Source organism: Siphateles boraxobius, unplaced genomic scaffold (assembly GCF_051911475.1).
Source record: "Siphateles boraxobius isolate OS27281-9 unplaced genomic scaffold, OSU_SipBor_1 41, whole genome shotgun sequence".
In the NCBI taxonomy this organism is placed as follows: Eukaryota; Metazoa; Chordata; class Actinopteri; order Cypriniformes; family Leuciscidae; genus Siphateles; species Siphateles boraxobius.
This window is the reverse complement of record NW_027509042.1, coordinates 2,886,087-2,912,576: the sequence shown is the minus strand read 5'-3', so window position 1 is coordinate 2,912,576 and position 26,490 is coordinate 2,886,087. Positions and strand designations below refer to the sequence as shown.

The window sequence follows — 26,490 nt, the reverse complement described above, 5'->3', positions numbered from 1 at the left end:
ACAGTTTAATTACAAATTTAATTACATAAATTAATTACAGCTGTAATAATATGCAGGTATTTTCAAAATATAAGTAAAATGTAAAAACATGTATGTACACAATAAGTCCATTGTATCAAATTATTAATTTACTTAAAGCCACTTAATATAAAGTGGGACCTTTTTTTCTTTTAGAAGAATATATAGAGATATTTTAAAAATATTTCAGGGTTTTTTTCTTTTTCATACAATGAAAGTCAATGTTGTTTCGACCCTATTAATTAAACTGTCTTACTTTTTGGGCCAACCATCCCTTTAAATTTGGAGTCAGTAAGATTTTTTAAAAATGTTTTTTTAAAGACTTCTCTTCTGCCCAACAAGACTGCATTTTTTTGATAAAAAATACAGTAATAAGAGTAATATTCTGAGACATTATTACAATTTAAAAACATGTTTTCTGTTGCAATACATTTTAAATTGTAATTTATTCCAGTGATCAAAGCTGAATTTTCAGCATCATTACTCCAGTCTTCAGTGTCACATGATCCTTCAGAAATCATTCTAATATGCTGATTTGCTGCTCAAGAAACCTTGCTGATTATTATCAATGTTGAAAACAGTTGTGCTGCTGGAAACCATGATACATTTTGGATTCTTTGACGAATAGAAAGTTTAGAAGAACAGCCTTTATTTGAAATAGAAATTTCTTTAACATTATTGATGCCTTTACTGTCAATTTAATCAATTTAATGCATCTTTACTGATTACAATTATTTTCTTTCTTTTAAAAGTATGCAATTTATAATATATATTCAACTCAACAAGTAAATGGTATATACTACATTTATGAGTCATTTATGGTGCTTTGCATATTTTTGAAGTTTAAATCTTCAGTCATTCTTCCTAGCAAATGAACAATGTACAACCACAAGCAGAATACATGAGACTGTAGTTTGAATACTTAATTCAATTACGAGTATCTTATAGCTTGCCAAGCTACAGTTTCAAATCGGTATGCTAACAACAGTGCTCTCAAACAGCAAAGTACACAATATGACTGCAGACACTGCTAAATTTTTTTTTTTCTCCATCTTTGCGAGAAACACAGGGGTACACAAGATTTCTCTGTATTCAAAATTAATTTCCCAGCTCTGTTTGCTTTGATGCAATCAATCCACAGCATGTTCGATTCCGTTTGTGTCGTGTTTGCTCATGTTCTTACTTCTAATAATGCCGCCCTGTCTTTCTGCTCAAACAAACACACGTTTCCATGAATACAGTTTCAGTAAACACAGGAGGCATAATTAGAGGTTGAGAGTAGCGCATTAGGAGCAACGATAAAACTCCAATAAAAAACATAATGACATTTTGCAAGCCTAAAAGACGCACATGCCTCATAAATACAACACATGATGAAAAATCAATGGACTAAATGAAGGAAATTAGTTTTCTTAGGATTTAATGCATGGCCTGTTCCTGTCAGGTGTAAATGTTCAGCATGAAAAACAAACAACAAACAAAAATATTAAGGCTAGGTAAATTTTCTGAATAAAACGTTTTCGACTTTTCTGTCTAATATCTACTACTTGGTCAATAAGTACTTGTAGTTGTACAGTATAGCTTATTTAATCTAATTAATTTCCAGATAGACAAAATCCAAGTTTTTTTGTTGAATATATTGTGCACAGCATTTCATGTTAACTAAGACAAAACTGTGAATGTCTCATTAATAGGACACGTAAAAGGTACGTTTAACCCATGCAAACACATCTAAAGCTGCGTTTACACTATCTGTGAAGTACATTTTTGGAAGGAAAAGACAAAATATAAATGGAATCTTGGAAAATATTAATAGTACATAAAATGTTTAATTTTATTGATGAACGAGAAACAGCGAATGCTCTTTGGCGGCGATTTATCTGCGTCGCAAGCGCCAGTCTATCTGGAGTCGGCACGGCGAGTACCACCGTATGTACACAGAGACGTATCATCATTTATAGGAAAGTTGCTGACTGCTAAAATGAACTTCTCCTCCATCTTGCTTCGACACTCCACTAAAGGATGTAGTGACGGATCTGCAGCTTCTGCAGAAGCAAATGCCTCGCTCACACTCAAATATCCATACATCCATCCATCCCACTTTCTATATGACACTATTTCTAGACTTTTATTTTAAGAAGTGGACAGGAGGCTTCACCATACCATCCTCTTACAGGCCTGAAATAGTCTCACATTTCATTCTCTTGCAGGCCTCTGTACAAAGTCAGATAGATAATAGTAGACTAACTTGTTCACATTAATGACTATTCCCATTGATTATACTAAAATCACTTATATTCTGATTAATAAAAATAGTCATCCCCTCCCCAGCTCTCATCGTGTTACTTTGTCACTGGTAGTGTGAACGCAGCTTTAGAGTCCATTAAAGATGGGCAGCAGATCTGAGCAGTGTCAGTATCATTCACCATCGTTTCTTTTGGCAAGTTATTTTTCACACTCTAGTCTATATTCATTTCCACTATGCGACACTGACATTTCCGATCTGTGCTCAACTCACTGTACAAACCATGGATTAGCCTGATGGATCCAGATGTGCAGTTTCTGCATGGATTCCACTCCGTAATTACCCCTCCACCCAGACCCAGCGATGCCATTCCTTCCCAGTCATTACCCACAGTCCCCAGCGCCCCGGACCAGGTGACATGCAGATGGGCCATCACAAACCAGGTCCCCCAGTCCGCCAGCTTACCCGCTAAACACACACACTCAAGAAGGACCATGAGCATCACGGCCACACACAGCATCTGTTGTGGCACACCTACTCAATCTTCATCATTTATATTTAAATATTTACTATATACGTCTAGAATAATTAAGTAATCTCAACTATGAAATAACACATGAGAATTACATATGCCCTGTTTACACCTGGTATTAAGAAGTGTTTTAGTCGATCGGATCACAAGTGGACGAAGCTAAATACAGGTCTAAAACGTTTTGAGCTTTTCCGCTTTCGAGGTAGAGGAAAACGCATTCGACTGGATTGCTTTCGTAGTGTAAACTAAATGCTCATGTGGTCGAATGTGTTCCAACAGCCGTCTAGCGTCTACTCTCCGCCAACATCATGGGAAGAGCTCCAGCCAGGCGGGATTTAAACTGTCGGCTGAAGACACAAGTTTGGTTTGAAGACAAAAACCGTACAAAGCACAATGTTCTCTCAGCATTCCTGATTTCTAACACACACTTGTAAAGATAAACTAAAACTAAAGCTGATGCTCTCTGTGTGTTCCTCCGTCGTCTCCAGTCAAGTTCATATGTAAATTGCGAGAGCTTATTTTGTCCATTAGATGGAAAGATCTGAAAAACCCATACATTTACCCGCCCATAACCCGCTCCTCGAAGAAGTAGTTGAAAGTGGACAAAAGAGACGGATTAAAACACCAGGTGTGAACAGGAATGTGTCTCCCTCGTCTACTCGTGATCCAATCGACAAAACTCTTAATACCAGTAGTAAACAGGGCCATAGTGACCAAGCTTTTCCTCTTTTTTCTAGATCCCAGCTCTGCTCATTCATTAACCAACTTTAAACAGGAAGGGGTGGTGATGGCGCAGTGGATAAGACACATGCCTTTAGTGTGAGAGACCCGGTTTTGAATCCACTGTGAGACACCAATGTGTCCCTTAGCAAGACACTTCAGAGGCGCGCGACCTCTGAAATATAGCAATTGTAAGTCACTTTGGATAAAAGCGTCAGCTAAATGAATAAATGTAAATGTAGGAATATGATGACCATGATGATGCTTTTCCTTCATTATTATTAGCCCAAAAAAAAGGTAACACTTTACAATAAGGACTCATTTGTTAACATTAGTTAAAGGAGAACTCCGGGCAATTTTTAAGTTAATCTTGATCGTTAGACCTTTGTGAGTACTGACTATAGAAAAAAAACGAACCGGATTGGTGCTTGCTACGCGGAGCTGCGACCGCGAATGCCCAGAGCTCCCACCCAGCTAAAACGGCAGTTATGGGGGCATCGACATAAAGAGCGTTTTTGAGCCTCTTAACAGACACAAAATGCAATTAAAATGTCTGTCCAACATGAACAGGGACCCTACATGTGAACAAGATGCGTTTAGCAACTTAGCCATTGTTTCAACTCACCTAAATAGTCTTTTAGACGGCAAGCTGTAGTCTCGCGCTGCAGTCCCGTGCTGTAGCCGGAAAAGGTAAACAATGTCCAGGTGGGAGGAGCGTTGATCATGTGCGACGAGTCTTCGTACATGAATGGCATTTTTCTTCAAACGGCCCCGCTGTGTTGAGTGTGTGTAGTCATCCTTGTCAAAGTGTTCACTGCAAATGCGGTAATCTTTAGCGCGTAGTACTTCTACGGGAGTTTGCACATCAAGTTGAAATACAACTAGCCACAAACTGCAGAATCTCGAGGTCATGGAAAGGAAGACGATGAAAATATAAGCTCTTATATTTTTGCATTCTGTTGTCAAAATTCGGAACGGCACAAACACGAACCATTTCTTCTTCACTTGTAAGCAACTCTGATCATAACTCGTCGCACATGATCAACGCTCCTCCCACCTGGACATTGTTTACCTTTTCCAGCTACAGCACGGGACTGCAGCGGGAGACTACAGCTTGCCGTCTAAAAGACTATTTAGGTGAGTTGAAAAAATGGCTAAGTTGCTAAACGCATATTGTTCACATGTAGGGTCCCTGTTCATGTTGGACAGACATTTTAATTGCATTTTGTGTCTGTTAAGAGGTTCAAAAACGCTCTTTATGTCGATGCCCCCATAGCTGCCGTTTTAGCTGGGTGGGAGCTCTGGGCATTCGCGGTCGCAGCTCCGCGTAGCAAGCACCAATCCGGTTCGTTTTTTTTTCTATAGTCAGTACTCACAAAGGTCTAACGATCAAGATTAACTTAAAAATTGCCCGGAGTTCTCCTTTAATGCATCAGTTAACATGAACTAACAAGCAATATATTATTACAGCATTTATTAACCTTGGTTGATGTTAGTTAATAGAAAGGTCCATGCTCATGTTAGTTCTGATGTTAACAGATAATTTGAACATTAATAATGTATTAGTAAACATTGAATTGAACTTTAACTGGGATTAATAAATGCTGTAGAAGTATTGTTCATTGTTAGTTCATGTTAACTAATGTTAACAAATGAAACCTTATTGTAAAGTTACCAATAAAATGTATATTCTTAGAAAATAAAATTCAATTTATATTTGTCTACAAAACTTTTAAGCAAGTTTCTTTAGATTTTTAGGTTTTTAAAAAGATAAAATAAACAGTCAAGTGTGTGCAAACTTTTGACTGGTAGTATAAATGTAAACTGTGTGTAAAATGAATCTTTGTAACACCTGTCAATAAAAAAGCTTTTTTACATTTATACGTTTAGAAGATGCTTTTATTCAAAATGACATTCAAATGAGGAACATCACAAACAATTTTTCTTAAGAGCCAACAATATTCGTAGTACACAGTGCCAAGTTTAAAATATAAACTAGATTAGTACACAAGCTGGAGCAGATGTGAAATGCAGAAAAGATAAGTAAATAAAAATAAGTTATAGTAAGTGCTCTTTTTAAATAAATTATAAAAGAAATTATTTGATTTTAAAGTAATATAAGAGCATATATGAAGTATATGAGTTTTATATTTTATTTTCCTCACTTTTTATCAATAGGTGCATTCTTTGGGAATTTAATCCACGATGTTGTCATTTCTACTGTCACGCTCTAGCAGTTCAGCTACAGGAAAATATAAATACATTTAGTTGTTTCTCATACATTATTTAGGTGCTTTTCCCTTCTTTCCAGCCGACACCAGACATTAGCCAGTCTTTCTGTGAAACGCCACCAGCCACACAACAGTTAAGTTCACTCAGTGATTTTGTTCCTCAGACATTTGTTGTGATGGCTTAAAGGGATCGTTCACCAAAAAAGAAAACTCTGTCATTTACTCACCCTCAAGTTCCTCCAAACCTGTATGAATCAGCTGAACTCTAGGGCTGTCAACTTTAGTCGTTTAGTCGACTAATCGGTCGATGCCGTCTTGGTCGACTGACATTCTTATTGGTCGACCAGTTGCATTTTTTTTTCTTTCTTACCAATAGAAAGAAATTTTCAATGATTTACTCCTTGATATTTATTCCTTTATAAGCAGTTATATATTACTGTATTCTAAATATAATTAGCCTATGGTTTATCCCCAACTTTAAATGCTTTAATTTAGGCTATTTTGTAACAGCGCCACAGTTTAGCGCACACACATAGAACACTCGGTTCGCACCTGTGGCTGGCTGCGCTGCTGCTTCGTGCTCAGTAAGGGATATAGGTAGTTTAGCTGTATTCATTCAGTTAGAACGCCACTTGTTTTCGGTTTTTATGTTTTTATTCACTATATGTTTTTATCTCGATGCGGCGTGGACGCACTTGGAAAAAAAAGAGCGCGTCGCTTCCATCATGAGCGCGCACACCGCGCGCCTACATTTGAAATCGAACTTGAGCGCGCAAAAGACGTGAGCAGTCCCTCTAACGGCTTTATCATGCTGACTCAATAGATTGTGTTTTCTTGATATGTTTTTGTTTTTATTTGTACACTTGACGCATTTGAAAATAGCCTAAATAATGTAACAAAACGAAAATAAACCTATATGCAGTCCTACAATACAGCCTATTATTATTAGGATTGTTTTTTAGGCTCTTTGGGTTTTTTTTTTGTGTGTTTGTTTTAAAACTCCTAGATCGGCTGGACAAAAGTTAACCCATAGCTTTGAAAGTAAAGAAGAATATACAGCCTGTATAAACGAGAGCTTTTGTTAGGATTTTTCATTGTGGCAGATAGCAGTTATATTTTTTTTGTAGCGTGTGGTGTGGTCAGGTGCGCGATTGTGACTGTTAGGCCTACTATAGACCTAGGACAGTGCTCCTCACTTTTTGCAGTAAAAAAAAAAAAAGAATTTTCAAAGAATTGTTTTATTATTATAGTTTTATGTATTTTTGATGTTTTTTCGTTGTTGTTTTATAAATGCTCTATGACAATTGTTAAAAAAATGTTCAATCAAAACATCGCGTCTTTTTTTTTTTAGTCGACTAATCGTTGCGCAGGACAAGACTTTGGTCGACTAAGGATTTCTTTGGTTGACTACAGCCCTACTGAACACAAAAGAAGATAGAAGTTGGTGGTATGGGAAAAAAAACCCATGGAAGTCAAAGGGTCCATCAACTGTTTGGTTATCAACATTCTTTACAATAACTTATTTTGTGTTCAGCAGAAAAAAGAAACTCATACAGGTAAGATAAACTGGGTATATAAAAAGTGACAAGTGACACCCAGTTATATATATATAAATAAATAAATAATAAATATCAATAAATATTTGCCAGTCTGATCAAATAAGGTTGAAAAAAACAAAAACAACAACAAACAAACAAACAAACAAAAAAAGATTTCTAAGGGTTGGTTCACACAGAACATGTTTACTGTTAAAAATGCAAGATGCAAATCAGTGTAATAAAAAAGCAAGGTCTAGATTTCTATATTTTTTTAAAGTTTAACTTTTTTTAACCTACGCGCCGTGTTTTTTTGAATGCCGTGTCATGCACAAGACGCTGAAAAAACACTGTCCGTCTAGCGCGTGTTTAAATTGAAAAACAATGGAAAAGTAGAGCAGTGGAATGGAAAAACATATTCTGAGTGAACGGCCCCCAACAGATAAACCGGACAAGATGAGAGCATTGCATTGTGGAAAACATGCAGATCCAACTAAAATTTCTATTAGCCTAGAGATTATATTTTCAATTATATAGAGAAAATTTGCATACTTTGCATACTTGCATACTATACTATAACTTGAATATGTAGAAACACTACATGCAGAATTCTATTCCAATTATAGAATTAGCCCAATTCGAAAACCAATGACCAAAGCCAACATTGTACTTGCTTTTGACAAGTGTTAATTCTGGGTAGCACTTTGTTTTTACAGTCCTGTTTCGCATGAACTTACTATGTACTTATTGTAGTAATGACACTAACTAGGTACTAACCCTGAACCTACCCCTAAACCTTAACTTAACCCATGTAGTTACCTTACACTACTCATTACTTTTGTGGTAAGAACACTGTAAGTACATTGAAAGTGCGCGTACTGTAAAATGAAGTGTTACCTAATTCTGTACATAATGGAAAAGACGTCACCGTAAGCGTATGACACTAAACAATAAAGTAGCCGGAAAATAAAATGCATTCAGCAGGTTTCCTCGACATCTCAAACGATCACTATAATACTGTACACTTCAGCATCATCATGCACAGTAAACACGTTAACACAGCGACCCATCCATGGGAGAGACAATCTCGCCGTCTATATGAAAGTGTCCCATTTCCAAGTGATGACGGAAAACACATTTCCAGGGAAGATGCTCGAAAAGTAAAAGCAAGGATTGACATTGTAATGTGCCTCATGCCGCTTTGATTGTGTTGCATTCTCTCAAAAGGAGAAAGACATTGGAATTCATGAGGTACTTTTATCACGGTGCAGCGTGGGTAAAAATCAATGCATTACCTCTGAAGGGAAGGAGCACTTTCTCTCTTGAGAACATTTATGCTCTCTGACCTTGTCTGTCTGTCTCTCCCTGTCTCACTCTCATATTTCTGCCTATCACAGTCTCACATTAAAAATTAGTCAATTATAGTTGCTTATCTGGGCTGAAGTTATACGGTTGACTTACACACGTGCAGCTGCCGGTTTCCCACCGTCACAATCTGCAGGTGCGATGCAGCTCCTGATGGGGTTTATTGAAGCGTATTGACTTCACTTCCCTTTAAATGCGTGTATACAGGCGTGTGTCTCACGCTCATGAGTGTGTGTTAAAGGATCTGTGTGTGTGTGTGCGCTGACAGGATTATTATTTTATGGGCCGCTGCTCTCTCGGCTCTCCTCTGGATGTATTCTTCAATAGATTGAATTAAGATTAAAACACTGAGGCCTGTGAAGCAGGTGAGCTGTGGAAAAGAGATGTTGTCATGTGTTTATTCCACTTTTTATTTGGTTGATTATTCAATAATTTGATACAGAGATCAGCAGATCTGTAGGGATGGACGACCAGTCCGTTTGTCCTTTTAGGGTTTTATAAAGATAAAACTAGTTGAGAAATGGTTACCATGTAAAGTCCAAACCTCTTAATATTACATTGTGACATTTTTATATTCTTATATAATTATCATTTGAAATTGTTTTTGATCTTAATGCTTATTTTACTTGACTAACCAAAAGGAACCAAACATGGTACCACAATGTTTTTGGTTTTTTTGGCCATGTATTATGGTAATTTTAAAGTTTTCAAATACCTTGGATATACCATGTAAAAAGTACTTTGGCAGTACTATAGTACTTTATATCGTACAGATGGTAATACTGTGGTAGTTTGAAAAATATAATGGTACAGAAAATTATGTAACATGGCCTTTACATGGTACATGTTCTGAATACCATAGTACTTTTTAGTGGTAATAGTAAGATACAATAAAATATATCAAGGTAGTGAAATTCATGTCCAAGAAACCACATTAATATTTTGTTCCATTACAAAAAACAACTGTGGTGGTATCATGGTACAATGTTTTGTTCACAATGTTCACAATCAGATTGTGATACTGTTTTTCTTTCCACTGTAATGTTGCAGTATTTATTGTAATACATTGGAAAATTTAAAAAATATCATATATACACGAATTTCAATATCATGTACCATGTGCTTTTTTATTCCATGGTACAGTGACAGTACGAGATCCAGATGTTTCGATTTTATCGGCCATCAGGTTAATACAACAGTAAATAATAGGGCTAGGTATATTTGCAAATGTCAAACAAATTCAGTTTCACCATTAATGTTTAATTTTGAGAGAGAGCAGATACAGGACTGACAGGCCTCCATCTTGTTTCAGCGGCTGTTCATGGCGTTTGAGCAGCTGCCATAATATTTACTTAGGAGCCGAATTGACTTTTCTCAGAAATCAATATGTGCTTTGGCTGTGCTGAATTTCTGCTACGCTGGGCTGAACCTGCATAGCAATGGCTTCTCTGTAACGCACCGATAACAAAACATACACCCCTCTCTGTTTCTCCTTCAAACTATTCCAATCAATCCTCGTGTCTTTAGCTGTCGCTCACACTCTCTCCTCTAAATCCTTGCCCTCTCCGTCGCTCTACACGCCGTCCTTCGCTAACGTGTGTAGACATACGTTATAATAAAGGAATGTTAATAATTCATGTCAGAGCAATTGAAGACAATTAAGTGTGTTGACTGGGCCATTAATTTTCCAATCAGAGACAGAGTTGATGTAGAGAGTGTCAAAGTGCTGATCAGCCCCTCCATAGAGATCTCACAAAGGTCTCCGAGGGTTGTGTTCACACTTGTAGTTCGGTTCGCTTGGTTCGTTTTTTGTCCAAATGTTAAAAAAAACATTTAGTCGTGGTCCGCTTAGCATTCACACAGGTATTTTAACACCGAAACCTAAAGATACCGGACCTAAAGGCACATGGATATGTTCACAACCTGACTGGTCGGCTTTTATTAAGTATATTTAGCGACGGAACTTACCGAACATCCAAAACGATGCTGTGTTGGGCTAAATGAGCTCGTTGTATGTGCGTAGCTACACATGATGGATTTTGACCAGCTGAGAACTCGTGAACAGCTTGTACTAGGGCTCGTCCGAATACCATTTTTTGAGCTTCGAAGCTTCGGTAGTAATGAACATCGAATATTCGAAGCTTCGGAATCTCTATAGCCTATCTGTCCATTGCATTTTGATTATTTCGAGAACCGTTCATCCAAACGACTTCACAAGGGAGTGCAGTGTCGTATTTGGTGCAATATAAGGCGAGACGCGACACGTTCAGAATTAACGAACTTTTAATAAACTACAGAACAGCGCGAGCCGGATGTGCGCGCGCCTCACGCGAGCAGAGCTTATATGCTCCGAGAATGGACACTGCACTAGTGATATAAAACACACACAGGTCTGTTAACTTAAGCAATATTTTTAATAAGGTAGTCTAATATTTTTCTCACTAACAAATTACTGACAAAGTAGGGTAGATTTAAATAAAGAAGTGGCGCGCCTCACGCATGCAAGGCTTATATGCTCTGAGAACGGACACTGCGCTAGTGATATAACACACACACACACACACAGGTATTTTAACTTAGGCAATATTTTTAATATTTTATTTTTCTCACTGACAAAGTATAGGGTAGATTTAAATTAATAAAAACGAAATTTAAATAAATAAAAATGAAATTTAAATATAGAAAAACGAAATTTAAAAAAATAAAAACGAAATTTAAAGAAAGAAAAACAAAAAATAAACGTGACCTCCCAGTAAAATCTCAAAGTCTCCTATATTTAGCTGTAGATAAATTTATATTGATAAGGGTAAAAAGGATAATACATTTTGTTTCTATTATTCTATGTTCCAATATGTCAAAGCAACGCAGCTTAACCCAAAATACAAGCTCATGCATGCACTTCTGTCCATACAAACTCCGCTGTTCTGTGCTAGTCAGAGAATACTCCCTTTGCAGGAACACATTTAGTAGTCCAAGAAGAAGCAAATATATTTATTAAGTAGATGTAACGAAGTTATATGTTAAGTATTATATTTCACCAGATTTTATAGTGTAAAACATATTCAAGCGCGAATGAGAACCGTTTCGAGGGGGATGCCAGGTGTGCAAAAAAATATATATATTCGAATGTCACATTTTCAAATCGAATACCAACACACTGAACGAATATTCGAATATCCGGGTCCAGCCCTAGCTTATACAGTGTGTAAAGGAGTCAAAACATCGTCAGGAATCCTCCGTCACACACACAAACACAGATCTGCAGTGAGGAGACGTGGTTCTGATGTCTGTACTGAACTGTGATGGGCAACATCGCCACTATGATGAGAAAGAACAAATACGCTTGAGCATTCTGTCCTTTATAGGGTCGGATTATGTGACATCATGTCCTGTTTTTGGTTCATTTACATGTATTTGTTCTGTGTTGCGTTCATATTTAACTTGAATCGCACCAGAGTTCGTTTCGAAGTGGACCGAGGCCCATCTTTTCAGTGTTTTCGGTCCTGTTGTTTGGTGTACACCAGGGTTCAGATGGCGCCGTTCACACTTATTCAACTGAACCGCACTAACAGAGCAATCGCACCTGGGTTCGTTTTAATCCAACCAAACATGCCCAGTGTGGACACACACTAAATAGCTCAACCATTTCTCCTAGACATCAATTAGATTAAATGGTCAACAAAATACTTAAAGTCCCCATGAAATCAAAATGGAAGTTTTTTGACATTTAGTATGAATGTGTCAGCCTCACTGTTGTCTTAAGGGTAGATTGCCAATGACAAAATTCACATATAGAAGATATAAACATTCTTACAGGCTCTCACTTCCGCCAATATGGATAAATGATTTTGATGACATCACTCTGCACTTCTGCAGGTTCTCATCCAATCAAACGCTCTCTAGAATCTGAAGCCCCACCCCCTACATTTTAAATAGACGCTGAAGCTGCGGCTGAAATAACTTACTTGTTGGCACAATTACTATTTTCTACATGTTGAATGGCAAATTGTACACTATAGGGGATAGGGAACATTTGAGACAGTGTAAATATGTTTTCCATCAGGGCGAATGAAATCTGGTTTCATGTTAGTGTCACGGCAACCGCCACAGCTCCGGTCCAGAGAAACAACAGCACAGAGCGGATCATATGTGTGAGTCGATGCGGACCACAAAACTTATCAGGCCCATTTGAATTCTGCACAGAATGCTGTATTTTAAAGCGATGAAGAAGATTAGGAGGAGAAACGGTTAGACAGACTCGGCATTAGAAACAGCACTGATGAGTAAAAGAGATAACATCAGTGCCATGCACCAACATAAATTACACATTTTTCAAACTACACATCCTTAACATGAGTATGTTCACAGCTTTGCTTTATTAACAGTTTCATATTAAATCTAAAGGAGGAATCTTTTAGACTGTGGCTGTCATAAGCTTTCAAACGCAGCTTTATAAACTATACAAACTAAATGCTATTGGCTATTTAAAAAAAGGGAGGAGCTGCTCGATATGTCCCACCCAACACATTGAATAACACTGCGTGTTTCAAAGCACTTCAGTGGGCCTTTAAATGCCCTGATTTTTGTAGTCTTACATTGTTTTAGAAAAGATCTCAACAATGTCTGAGAAAATCAAAAGTCAGAAATCTCCATATGAATAGAGAAATAAGTCTCATTAAATTCTCCAAAGATCAAATGATCTGAGCTGCTATCCACATTCTCCGCATTCATTCTGCAATTTGGATGTTTTATGTGTACACATGTTCTCTATCTATCTATCTATCTATCTATCTATCTATCTATCTATCTATCTATCTATCTATCTATCTATCTATCTATCTATCTATCTATCTATCTATCTATTGGTGACACTTTACAATAAGGTTCATTAGTTAACATTAATTAATGTATTAACAAACATGAACTAACCATGAGCAAAACATTTGTCATAGTATTTATTAATCTTTGTTAACATTAGTTAATAAAAATAAAGATGTTCATTGTTTGTTCATGTTAGTTCACGGTGGATTAACTAATGTTAAAGGGGCTATGTGTAGTTTTTAGCGGCCTCTAGCGGTGATGTTTCAGATTGCAACCAATTTTTACAAGAGCGCTCGTGCGCATGGTACCGGCCACACTGAGACTTTCAACACACCGGAGAAAGCATCACAATAGGGTTGAAAGCCAACTCCGGGTCTGTTTTTATACCTAAATATATACCTATACCTAAAACAAAGTGGAGGTCTCTCCATAATTCAAACGCTCTGCCGATGTGGATCCGTGTTTTCGTCCGAAGTTGATCCGATTCACGTTTGGCCTGACGAGCTTCAGCAGATAAAACTTTTTTTTGTCTTTTATATTTATGTGGAGTTTGTGTTGGAGTGTGTGTTGGGCTGGAGGCAGGTCGTTTTTTGGTGTTATCAGACTCCAAGTAGTTACTGCAGTGCCGTCGCATAGACTGTATATAAAAAGGAGAGAGGCTCGGGAGTGCGCATGCACGTCACATCCGATAGATTTCGTGGGAAATCCGACCCGGAGCCTTCACATAGAAATAGGAATACTGTCCTTCAGAGGTAATAGCAAAGTGGATCATTGTAATGTGTGATTACAACCCCTTCACACACAGGCAATAGAAAAAGGATTTATTTTAGAAGAAAAGCTACATATAGCACCTTTAACAAGATTTAAATAGAGTATTAGTAAATGTTGAAATTAACATTAACAAATATTAATAAATGCTGTATAAGTGCAGTTCATTATTAGTTCATGCTAACTATTGTAGTTAACTAATGTTACCTATCTATCTATCTATCTATCTATCTATCTATCTATCTATCTATCTATCTATCTATCTATCTATCTATCTATCTTAAAATGTTGCATCACAACAAAAACAAATGATATATATAATCATGGAAATTAATGATTATTTTGAACAGTTCAAATAAATATATTAAATATTTTCCTTATGCATGATAAAAGTATACGATATATACAACTTTATACAAAGAATAATACAACTTAAAATCAATTGTTCTAATAAAAAACTACACTTTGTTTCATCAAATTGTCATGCTTCTGCTTCAAGAAAAAGTCCTTGACATGTAAACCAAGGTTAATGGTTGCTCTCTCTGGATGCTGCACACAAGTGCTTCACATCATAGCAAGTACTATACTGGTTGTGTGTGTTTTTGGCCAACTTGTTCTAATTTTGATGTAATTTCTAATTAGTAATAAGTTGTCACCAAAGAACTCTCTATTTAGTTGTAGATGATTAAACCATTACGGTGCCTCAGAAGTCTGTCCGAAATCAGTTTCGTAAGGTACCTCAGTGCGCAAATGCTGCCTGCAAAATCACCTGTTGTGTTTAGCATGGCCGTAATGCTATATTAACCAGAACTATCTGTTGTATAATAGCACGGTATATTAAAAGTTTCCTCTGAGTTGCTTCCGAACTCCTGCACTGGCATGTTTGAGACATTAGCTGAGCTAAGCAGCAGGCTGTTGTGTGAGTGGTCAAGCCATGCAAAGAGTGTAATACACAATGACAGCATGTTGGCCCATAATCATGCAAACTTGACCTGACACATCCTTACTCCCCCTGTTGCCACGGCTCTGCCAATCAGCAGAGCGGGACAAGGTTGCCAAGCAACAGCCTCAGAAACAGCTCTGGCCGCGTGTGCGGGGGGGTTAAAGAGCAGTGGGCAGACGGCGGGCGCACCACTAGTGTGACACGCGCTTAGACATGCAAACCTACAGGGTTGGTGGAACAAATGCGTCAAAAGTAAAACTCTGTAATACTGCAGGAAGCTATTCAGCATTCACAATCATCAGATTCATATTCCTCGCCTGGCCCAATTTAATTTGAGTGATTCACCTGAGCAATAAGTGCCATGTGACTAATCACCCTGGAGCCGCAGGAAATGTAATATTATACAAAAAATTATAATAAAATGAGTATATGTAAAACATCTTTACTAAAATAAAATTCAAAGGCTTTTATAAAGGAGGTGCAACAGCAATATTATAAATGACACCAGTGTTCAATAAATAATAAAACGTATTATTAAAATAATATATATATATATATATATATATATATATATATATATATATATATATTCAAATAGTTACAAATAACATTAAAAAAATCATATTTAAACATGTGTTAAACATATTCTATAATCAAATGTGCAACAGCAGCATTATTAAAAGACACTAATGTCTATATATCTCAAAATGTAAACAATAAAAATTGTAATAACACATGAAAATATTACTATTTTACAGCTTTAAAATGTGTCTCATCTCATCAGAATTGACAGCTGGTTAGTTTTGCTGTGCTGAGGATTACGTTTTAAATTCAAGTGATACAAAACATGAAGCATATTTTTTAAGTGATGCTATTTGTTTATTAATTTTTTAGGCATATTCTGATCTTTTGGTTTGTGTGCATCGAGTTTGAAATAAAAGGAGAAAATAATGAATAATATAAAACACTTTTCATGAGTAAATGTAAACTGTAAATGTCCAATAACAGATATTATCACATGGTTACATAATTTTTGATGTTTATACTGTGATATATGCCGTAATATATGATATTACTCATTACGGGGGTCCAAGACAAACGCACGGGTCGAATCTGTTCACGAGTTTGGTTATACCTCCTTCGCATAGTCGCTCACACCACACAAACACGCATACTGTAGACGTGCAGGAATAAAAAAAAGAAACAGCATGTGGAGCAGAGCGCCTGCTGATAGCGCACTCCACACCAATTCATCATCTCTGCGCTTATAGAGTTGTTATGTTTTTGTACAGCACCACTAGCCTACACACTCTCAAAAGCATTAAAAGCAACTCATTAAGTCTGCAGAGCATGTTGCACCACAACAAAAACAATGTACAGCTCGTTCCGGCTCATCAGCAACATTAGTGCTTTGTCAGACAAACAAGCTAACTAGCTGCCTGCGCGTGTTGTTCGTCTTTAGGTTAAAAGCTTTTTACAGGTATATTGGGGATTGTTTTTCCTTTTTTCCCCTTTGTGCTGGAGACACTTTCCCTGAGTGTGAACTTAATTACTCTGTCAAAGAAGAGGCTCATTAGCGCCTTGCTAAAGTCTGGGAAACACGGCGGCACGCTCATCCACCCATGCACCCGGCTAACACGCAAGTTAGATAACAAGTTGTTTTCGATTTAAACACCTTGCTTTTTCCTCTAAACAGCTTTTTCTTTCTTCATTAAGTAGACAGAGATGTATTTCTGTGGGTGATTGTCTTGCTGTAGGAGTGATGTGGCGTAGCGGCTAAAGTTGCTTTTTTTCGCCCTCGATCAGGACACCTAACCCCAGGCTAATCCTGAAGGGATTGTTCCTATAACAAGTGTACTGCAAGTGGCTTTGGATGAAAGAGTACGCTACATGCACTACCTACTAAGTTCTTTGGCCCAGGTTAATATCCGCTATTTTCACACTTTTGCTATTTTCGCTTACTGATGCTACATACTAAAAATGCATACTCTGCTGTTGATAAGAAAGTTGATACTTTTAAGTGTTTAGGAAAATTTGACCTGTTTTGTGACATACTACCACATCATTAAACTGCATCTGGACAAATTTTTGCATTAGCATGTAAGTGCTAGTCCCTATAGCAATGCAGCCACAGCCAACAAGAACACAAAACTCTGAATTAGTTAGTGTTATTACTTGAAAATAAAAGTCAAGGTAAATCCTGGTATGAATGGAATATATTTTTGAAATATATTATTGCAAACTAAAATTTAAAATATATATATTTCTAAATAAAATTGAATAAATAACTAATCTAAATAAATGCATAAAGTAGTAAGTAAATAAATACCTTATACTAAATTAAAAAAAAATCACATTAGCTAAATAAATACACAAGTAAATAAATAATCGTTTTCACTTTAGCTTAAATGCATAAAGAAATCAAAATAAAGAAATAAAAAAACTTCAGCTAAATAAATAAATAACTTCTGCTCAATAAAAATAATGAAATAAATAAATAATAATAAATTCAGCTAAATAAATAAAATGACCAGCTAAAACTAAAAAAACTAAAAAGAAATGAATGCTGTAAACATTTCGTTGATTTGCTCTTCACAGATTTTAGCCACATTTTGATGCTTGATGCATTTTGACCCAGGCTTTGTACCAACATACATACATACATACAAAAAAAAAAACTTTCTCTACCATAACAGTAATTAACCTGAAAGAGAAAACTGACCATAGAATGCAAATGCTTGCTATAGCACCCCTTGTGTTAACACTGAGAATGCAGCGCAATTCTATTCTTAAAGGCAAATATAAAATCTTCCCTATAGATCTGGAGCACATGGGGACGAGACTGACCCGTACTGACCCCCGGTCTGACCCCACTTTAAACTACAGCAGTCCGACTTCATTTGAACTTCACACGCTTGCTTGCTCTCTGCAGCGAAGGCCACCGGGGAAAACAACGAGATCAAAGTCAGACTAAATGGAGCCTTTCCTCCTGTGTGTGAGTGTGAAGGCGACGCGACTCACCACGGGCGTCTCCTCACATCATACAGGTCAATCTTGTTGGGTGCTCTCCACTTAGTGGCTAGAGAGAAAACAGGAGACACTCAGAGTGTGACAGGACTAATGGATGTATTGCGGTGTACAGCAGAGTTTCCTCCAGAAGAACTGTACCTGGGTAGTATCTGGTGACACCCGTGGCACTGCCGAACACCTGCCAGCGCAGTGAAGGATCCTCACGACTGTTTTCAATGAACACCCTCTCCAGAGACTGGGTCCAGTTCAGCTCGTTCAGGATAGTGGGAGCTGAAGGAGACACACATCACACACATTACAGTCTGTGGAATAACCTTTTACCAAATTAGACAAGCTTCAAGCATTCAAAAGGTCGGGGTCAAGAAGGTTTTTTCTTATTTGAAATAGTACTTTTTTTTTACAAGGATCCATTAAATGATGAAACGTGACAGTAAAGACATTTATAATGTTACAAAAAATTTCTATTTTAAATAAAAGCATATTTTTTTTTATCATTGTTTCTACAAAAATAGGAAGCAGCATAAGTGTTTTTTAACATTGATAATAATCAGAAAAGTTTCTTGAGCATCAAATCATCATATTAGAATGATTTCTGAAGGATCATGTGACACTGAAGACTGGAGAATTGATGCTGAAAATTCAGCTTTGTATCAGAGAAATAAATTACATTTGAAAATATATTCAAATAGGAAACTGTTCTTGTACAAATATTTTACAAAATGACTGTTTTTACTTTATTTTTGAGAAAGTAAATGCAGTCTCGAGAGCCTTGAATAAGAGACTTCTTGAAAAGACATTCAGTCATCTTAGCTTATTAGTAGTTATTTTATTTTTCTCTTTTTAAATTATTTTATTGTCATTCTTAGTTTAATATTGTGTTGCCTTTTTAAAGAAATGTTACTCTTTTCAGTGCTTTGTTTATAATAATATAAGTGCTTCCTAAAGTACTTTACAAATAACATTCACTACAATTAACGCTAAATGTGAAATAAGACAGATGTGATCTGTGGAAGACGAGCTGACCAAAGGGGAATTTGGCCTTTTAAAATGTTGAAAAACAAATACTGATATCCACAAACAACATCAAACCAAAAAAACAAAAAACAAAAAACAAACGAAAGGCAGATATTTCCTGATAACAGAGACACATGTGTCAGAACTCCATAATTATATGGAAATATTCAGATAAGCACTTCAGACTGTCCGGACACATACAGTCTCCCTGCGGTGTCCGAGGAGACATTCAGACGTCACGCCTGACCTTGACAAGGTTATCACTGTATGTGGAGGGAAAAACAGCTTGCTCCTGATTCACACACACTCTTAAAGGGCATCCAGGAAAGCTTTTACAATCAGAGAGGTTCCAGAAGATCGTTTTATTCTCTGGTTCTGTAGCAAATCACCTACAGTAAGTATACTGGTGCTTTAAAGAACCAAAGACAGTGTAATATCAAGACGTTTATCAAAAGGACAAACCTGATGCCATTGCTAGTTGGTATTTATACATTTTACAGGTGGCTAGAGAGAATATTATTGGACACAATTTGTATATACTATATACTGTATTGTGTCTAAAGAGATCAATTTTGGATTTTCAGAGATTTCTGGTCCATTTTAGTCCCAGAAGAGATTTTTTTTTTTAAATATACACTATTTTGAGGTCAGTAAGATTTATTCATGTTTTTGAAAGAAGTCTGTTATTCTCATCGAGGCTGCATTTATTTATTAAAAACTGAAATATTATTACAATTCATAAGAACTGTTTTCTATTTGAACGCATTTTAAAATGTAATTTATTCCAATGATGCAAAGCTGAATTTTCAGCATCATTACTCCAGTCTTCAGTGTCACATGATCCTTCAGAAATCATTCGAATATGATAATTAACCATTTCTGATTATTATCAATGTTGAAAACAGTTGTGCTGCTTCATATTTTTCTGAAAACTGTGATACTTTGATGAATAGAGTTCAAAAGAACAGCATTTATTTGAAATAGAAATTATTTCTAATATTTTGAAATGTCTACTGTCTTTTTATCTTTTGATAAATTGAATGCGTCCTTGATAAATAAACATACATTTCTTTTAAAAAAATCCTACAGACCACAAACTTTTGAAAGGTAGTATATTTTGTGAAATTTTCACAGTACATTCAGATAGCCTTAAATCTAACAAAATATAGCTAAAAGCCACAAAAACTGCCTTTTTTTATTTTAGAGTTCTTCACGCTTGGTCATAAAGCTAATAAATCCATCGTAAGGTTAGAAAATGTCCTTTATAAATGCGTCCAAAACCAAAGCCAGCAGCCTTACTGACTCTGTAACCAGTATATGAAAAAACAGTTGAAAGTAAATGTTTAAGACAAGCATCCAATGCACCATAACTTCATGTCTGATGATCTATAACTAATATAAGAGAGCTTTAGAGAAAACCAAGCAAATGTTTAATGACCACAATGCTTTTATTTCCGATCTTCATATAAACCCGTATGATGGAATCTCAGTTGTCAGGATGTCCTGCACACACTGGATTCAGTCGTGTCTTGTACCTTCCCAGCTCGGTGTGTACGGCCTGAGAAGGTTTGGGTCACAGGCGTACAGTAGTTGCGCTAGCTTTATGTAACTGACAGCTCTCTGCAAGCGTACTCCATTCTGGTCCCATGTAGTTTGCCTCAGAGCTCAAGTGAAACTTTTGCAACGTGTCTCACTCTCGCAACTGTCTGTCTTCTCCGCTCAACTCCGCTGTTGTCCTCCTCTGTCTGTGTTTGTTATGCTCAGCGTGTCAGTAATGTCTCTCCATCTTTTCCGGTCCCAGAGCTACACACCTTCATGACACGCAGCGCAAACACTGACCTGACACTGCCAGCTAATGTCTTCGTCCATTTCTGCATCTTCTCTTTTCCTGCACCTCCTTCTTACTGAACTAGCACATCTCTTATTCACTTTCTTACAGTCTGCCTCCTTACACAAGCATGTCTATATCTATCACATAAATTACTACTAAAGCTCACAAATAATTACAAAGAAATGGCAAGTAACACTTTGTCAACTTTCTGTACGTTTGAAAAAATGTGATATAATGGTTTTTGAAAGAAAGTATCTTGAGCTTATCCAAGCGACATTTATCTGATCAAAATACAGTAAAAAAAAATATTGTACATTTTAAATTTAAATATATTTTTTTAATATTTATTCCTTTGATCAAAGCTGAATTTTCAGCATCATTACTCCAGTCCTCAGTGTCACATGATCCTTCAGAAATCATTCGAATATGATGATTTGCTGTTTAAGAAACATTTCTGATTATTATCGATGTTGAAAACAGTTATGCTGCTTCACAATTATATGGAAACTGTTTATTTCAGGATTCTTTGATGAATTGAACGTTCAAAAGAACTACATTTATTAGAAAGAAATCTTTTGTATTGTACTAAACGTTACCAATGACACCAGTTCAAGACCGAAAGATTAAATATTGTTGTAAAATAACAGCTCTGCTATAGATAAAATTGTGTTTTTCATCTTCCTTTTAAGTGTCTAATGTTTAAGTGTGTGTATGAGTGTGTCTTTGAGTCAAGGATACAACGACAGACCTCCGTGCACACTGCTTACACCATTATCAGACACACACACACACACACACACACACACACACACACACACACACACACACGCACACGCGCACACGCACACACACACAGGGGGGTATGCAGATTCAACCACACCAGAGTGGACAGCAGCGAGGACACACACACACACACACACAGGGGGGTATGCAGATTCAACCACACCAGAGTGGACAGCAGCGAGGACACACACACACACACACACAGGGGGGTATGCAGATTCAACCACACCAGAGTGGACAGCAGCGAGGACACACACACACACACACACAGGGGGGTATGCAGATTCAACCACACCAGAGTGGACAGCAGCGAGGACACACACACACAGGGGGGTATGCAGATTCAACCACACCGGAGTGGACAGCAGCGAGGACACACACACACACACACACAGGGGGGTATGCAGATTCAACCACACCGGAGTGGACAGCAGCGCGGACACACACACACACACACACAGGGGGGTATGCAGATTCAACCACACCAGAGTGGACAGCAGCGAGGACACACACACACACACACACAGGGGGGTATGCAGATTCAACCACACCGGAGTGGACAGCAGCGCGGACACACACACACACACACACAGGGGGGTATTCAGATTCAACCACACCGGAGTGGACAGCAGCGTGGACACACACACACACACACACACACACACACACACACACACACACACACACACACACACACACACACACACACACACACACACACACACACACACACACACACACACACACACACACACACACACACACACACACACACAGGGCTGTGGCAGGTTGTCTAAGTAGAATTACGAGGGCTGGGTAGATAAGGAAACAGACGCAAAACAAAGGCCTCTTTGATTTATTTTCCGAGGAAACGACACGCCGGACAATTGCTAAAAAGAAAAATATCCTCTGAGGGAGAATTTGTGGGTGGCGGGGTGGGACTATGTGGGGCTCATCCTTCAAAATAAGAGCGTGTGTGTGAATACTTTAAAAGCCAAACCATCAAGCACAATCCCTCGGACACTTTTAAGAGCGCCGGTTGTGCTAAACGCTCAGCCTGTTACAGAGCAAAGCGCCGCATGAGGGGCAGCACAGGTTACGAGGCCGATTTATGGGGTGTGCTGAGAGCCAGAAATCCTTCATACTGAATCCCATCATGCTCTACAGGAGTGTGTGTGCTGGATCAGCGTGGCTGGCTGAATGATGGATATTAACATAGGTATTTTTACCATATGCAAATCTGTGTTTACAAAAATACATGTCAGAACAATTATACATTTCAATATATAAATACATCTTAATATAAAATGGATCATTGGATCAGAGTTCACTTTCATTACGGCTTCAGTTAAATTGAATGAATGATTGTTCGATTGAATCACTGAAAATAACCGATTTAAAAGCCACTGTCTGTCTAGTCAAGTTTTATTCTGGCACTATTGAAATAATTTACAGCAGAGAAAATTTATATTCACTATACAAATGTATTGAATTTACAAAAAAAAAAGAAAAAATTTGAATGGAAAATTTTTCTTTAAATAATAATAATGTTTTAACATCAGCTGAACACACTGAACTACACTTTTGTAGTACATTGACAATTACAATTTTTTAAAACATAGTTTCACAGGACATTTTTTGGCCACAATAACAAAAGACATTGTTTATAAAAAATATAATAAGAACCTTTATAAAATGTCATCGGATACATCACATTTCTTTAAAAAACTGAAATAAGGAAGAGCTTTGAACTATTTCTGTTTGAAGATGTTTTCGAAATCGTCAGTTGGCTCTCATAATATCTTAATGTTTGTCTAAAACTATGACAACATTATATATGACTTTATGGAAGAAAAATAGCAAAATAGTAAACTGAACTAAAATGTGGACATTTTATTGGAGCTGGTCTGTTATAGTTAGTATAAAATCACTCAATCTTACTGTTCATTTCGACAACATTTTTAACAACATTAACACAGGGAACAAAAGTACAGACACACTTTCACATTCTGTATTTGTTTCTCAAATACATTCACCGCCCTCACATCTCATCCGCATCAAGGCCACAGACAGCGAGACAGATCCACTATCAGTGTCTGCAGTCCATGCCAACACCTGTCAGAGCACTGGAACATATGTCACAACAAACACACGGACCTCAGGTGATGGAGCGCAGACACACAACACACATCTGGAAAACAATAACAGCCTCACCACACATCAAACATTCATCGAAACGCATCGATCAGGGAAATCTCTTCAGTACCACAGGAAGTTTAGGAATACTATATGCAGTGTTTTTTCAGTATTATTTATATAATATTTTGAAGTAGCTTTAATTTGTTTATTTTCAGTTTACATTTTACATATTTTCAGTTTTCAGCAATTTTGAAATATTTCTATTTACAGCAGATTTCATTTTTTTATTTCAGTTTTAGTTTGAGTAATTTTAGCAACTTATTTTCAGTTAGTTTTTTCCCCGTTAGTTATCAGTTTTTCATGTACTATTTTTATTTTATTTTAGCTTTATTTCAATTAACAAAAAACATTTTGTTAACACTTTACAATAAAGTTGCCTTTATTAAAGTGACCCTATTATGTTTTTTTAAAGGTTCCTAATGTTGTTTTGGAGTTTGAAACGGTTCGATAAAGGACTCTAAACCCCTCCTTTCCGAGAGCCTGCTCTGCTCTGATTGGTCAGAAGGCCCAGTCTGTTGTGATTGGTCAAAGGCTTACAACGCATGTCAGAAACCAAACGGCCATCTGAATTTCAGCTCCACAGGCTTACGGTAACTGTAAACAGTAACGATGGAGTCGGTTTTACTGTATCAACTTGAACTTGAGTCTTCATCCTTCTGAAGTGCATGCAAAGTGGATTTGCTTTGACAGAGCAACAAAAAGAGTCTTCTCAACATGTTGACAACACCAACCCAGGGTTCCCACTCTAAACCAAATGTCAAATTCCCTGACTTTTCCCTGACTTTCACTGACTAAAAAGATGAATTTCCATGACCTATAATATGGAAGTAAAATAACGCCAAATGTTTTTGAAACAAAAAGCCTGTTGAATTGCAGATGGAAATTAGCCTAAGGCTATAATCTGACATATTTACATTTGTGAAAATGTTCATTAATATGTATTGTCCCTTTTGTTTTTTCAAAAAAATCCAAAAATAAATAAATTGTACTACTTGAAAAAAATATGCATTGCATTAACCCTGCTTGTATTTTAATGCATTGTATTTTTAGGGCTTGCATTTTTATGGGCTGAAATTTAGCATGGTTGAATATTTAAGCTGTGAATATTTAAATTCAAAACATTTCAAATACATTTTCATTAGTAAAATTTCAATAATCCATATTCACCTTTCATATTTCACTTCCACAATATTCAAACTGATTAAAAATACAACCTATAATATTCAACAGGCGGTTTTCGGTCCATTTTATTTCGCTTTGCAAATTCACTTCCACAAGTGCAAGCCATTCATTCATAAAAACTCATTTACAACAATGTAAGTGTATCTGTGAATGATTATTATGTTTTATGTGAAATTCAGTGTCTTCACGATTACTTTTCCTGTGTAGCCTACATGCATCTCTACCGTGAACGAGATTATAATGTTATTCCCCCTATGCGGATGTATACAGATCCAATGTTACATTTGAGTTTGACATATCTATTGGTTGTTTAGTTGCCTCAACCTTATATTGCGGGGATTGTGCTGCATGCAGTAGCTACTAGGGTTTCCCTATATGTCAGCATTCCCCTGCTGGACATATAAAACGCTTAACGTAGCTTAATGGACTCATACAGTGATATAAAAGACCAAACTCGCAGGCAAGCACAAGGACTCAGAATATGAATTTAACGCGCATGTTTAAAGCTGGGCGTTTCTCAGTGATACTGGCATAAATTGGCTTGACATTGGACATTCGCACATTTAGGGACCATCTCTAAAGTTACATACGACATTGGTATACACGTTTCTAACTTCAATAGCATTTGAAGAGAACGACTTGCAGTCATAAAACCGACTGTAAAGTGTTCATGTAGGTGTCAGGCATAATGCGCAATTTATTCAGATAAATTTAAGTTTGCTATTGAAGTTAGAAACGTTTAGGCCTATAGGACTACCAATGTTACTTTAGAGACGGTCCCTAAATGTGCGAATGTCAAGCCAATTTTACATTTAGTCTTTTAGCAGACGCTTTTATCCAAAGCGACATAAGTTATAGTTAAACTAACAATATAGGACAACAATATGAAAGTGCTATGACCCTTCCCAGATTAATCATGTATGTAGGAATATTAACATGTATCTTATACTATAGATCATGTATGTGAGTTATTATGAATGAATGGCTTGCTCTAACTGTAGCTCTGGTCTTCGTCAACAACACGTGGTTGCACCCCCTGCTGGTGAGAATCGGTATAGAAAAATTACATTTTGATAAATGGAAACTAAAATTTAAAGCAACAAACTAAATTCCCTGATATTCCATGACTTGGACAACAAATATATAAAATTCCCTGACTTTCAATGTCTGGAATAGACCTTTTAAAATTCCATGACATTCCAGAAATTCCATGACCCGTGGGAACCCTGCCAACCAAACCCTTCCAGTCTCAGCTACACTACAGTGTTTGAGG

At 36.9% G+C, this 26,490-nt stretch overlaps 1 protein-coding gene across 2 annotated transcripts in view; it reads right to left on the bottom strand.

Moving 5' to 3' along the window:
- The window catches only part of cacna2d2a (calcium channel, voltage-dependent, alpha 2/delta subunit 2a), a 236,826-nt gene that overhangs the window by 56,406 nt on the left and 153,930 nt on the right, over nt 1-26,490 (bottom strand). For both annotated transcript variants that reach the window (XM_077197787.1, XM_077197786.1), the window contains exons 7-8: nt 18,347-18,478; nt 18,200-18,257 (exon numbers count right to left, since the gene is read on the bottom strand). In XM_077197787.1, the coding sequence (XP_077053902.1) occupies nt 18,200-18,257; nt 18,347-18,478 (190 nt within the window). The remainder of the gene's footprint in view (nt 1-18,199; nt 18,258-18,346; nt 18,479-26,490) is intronic.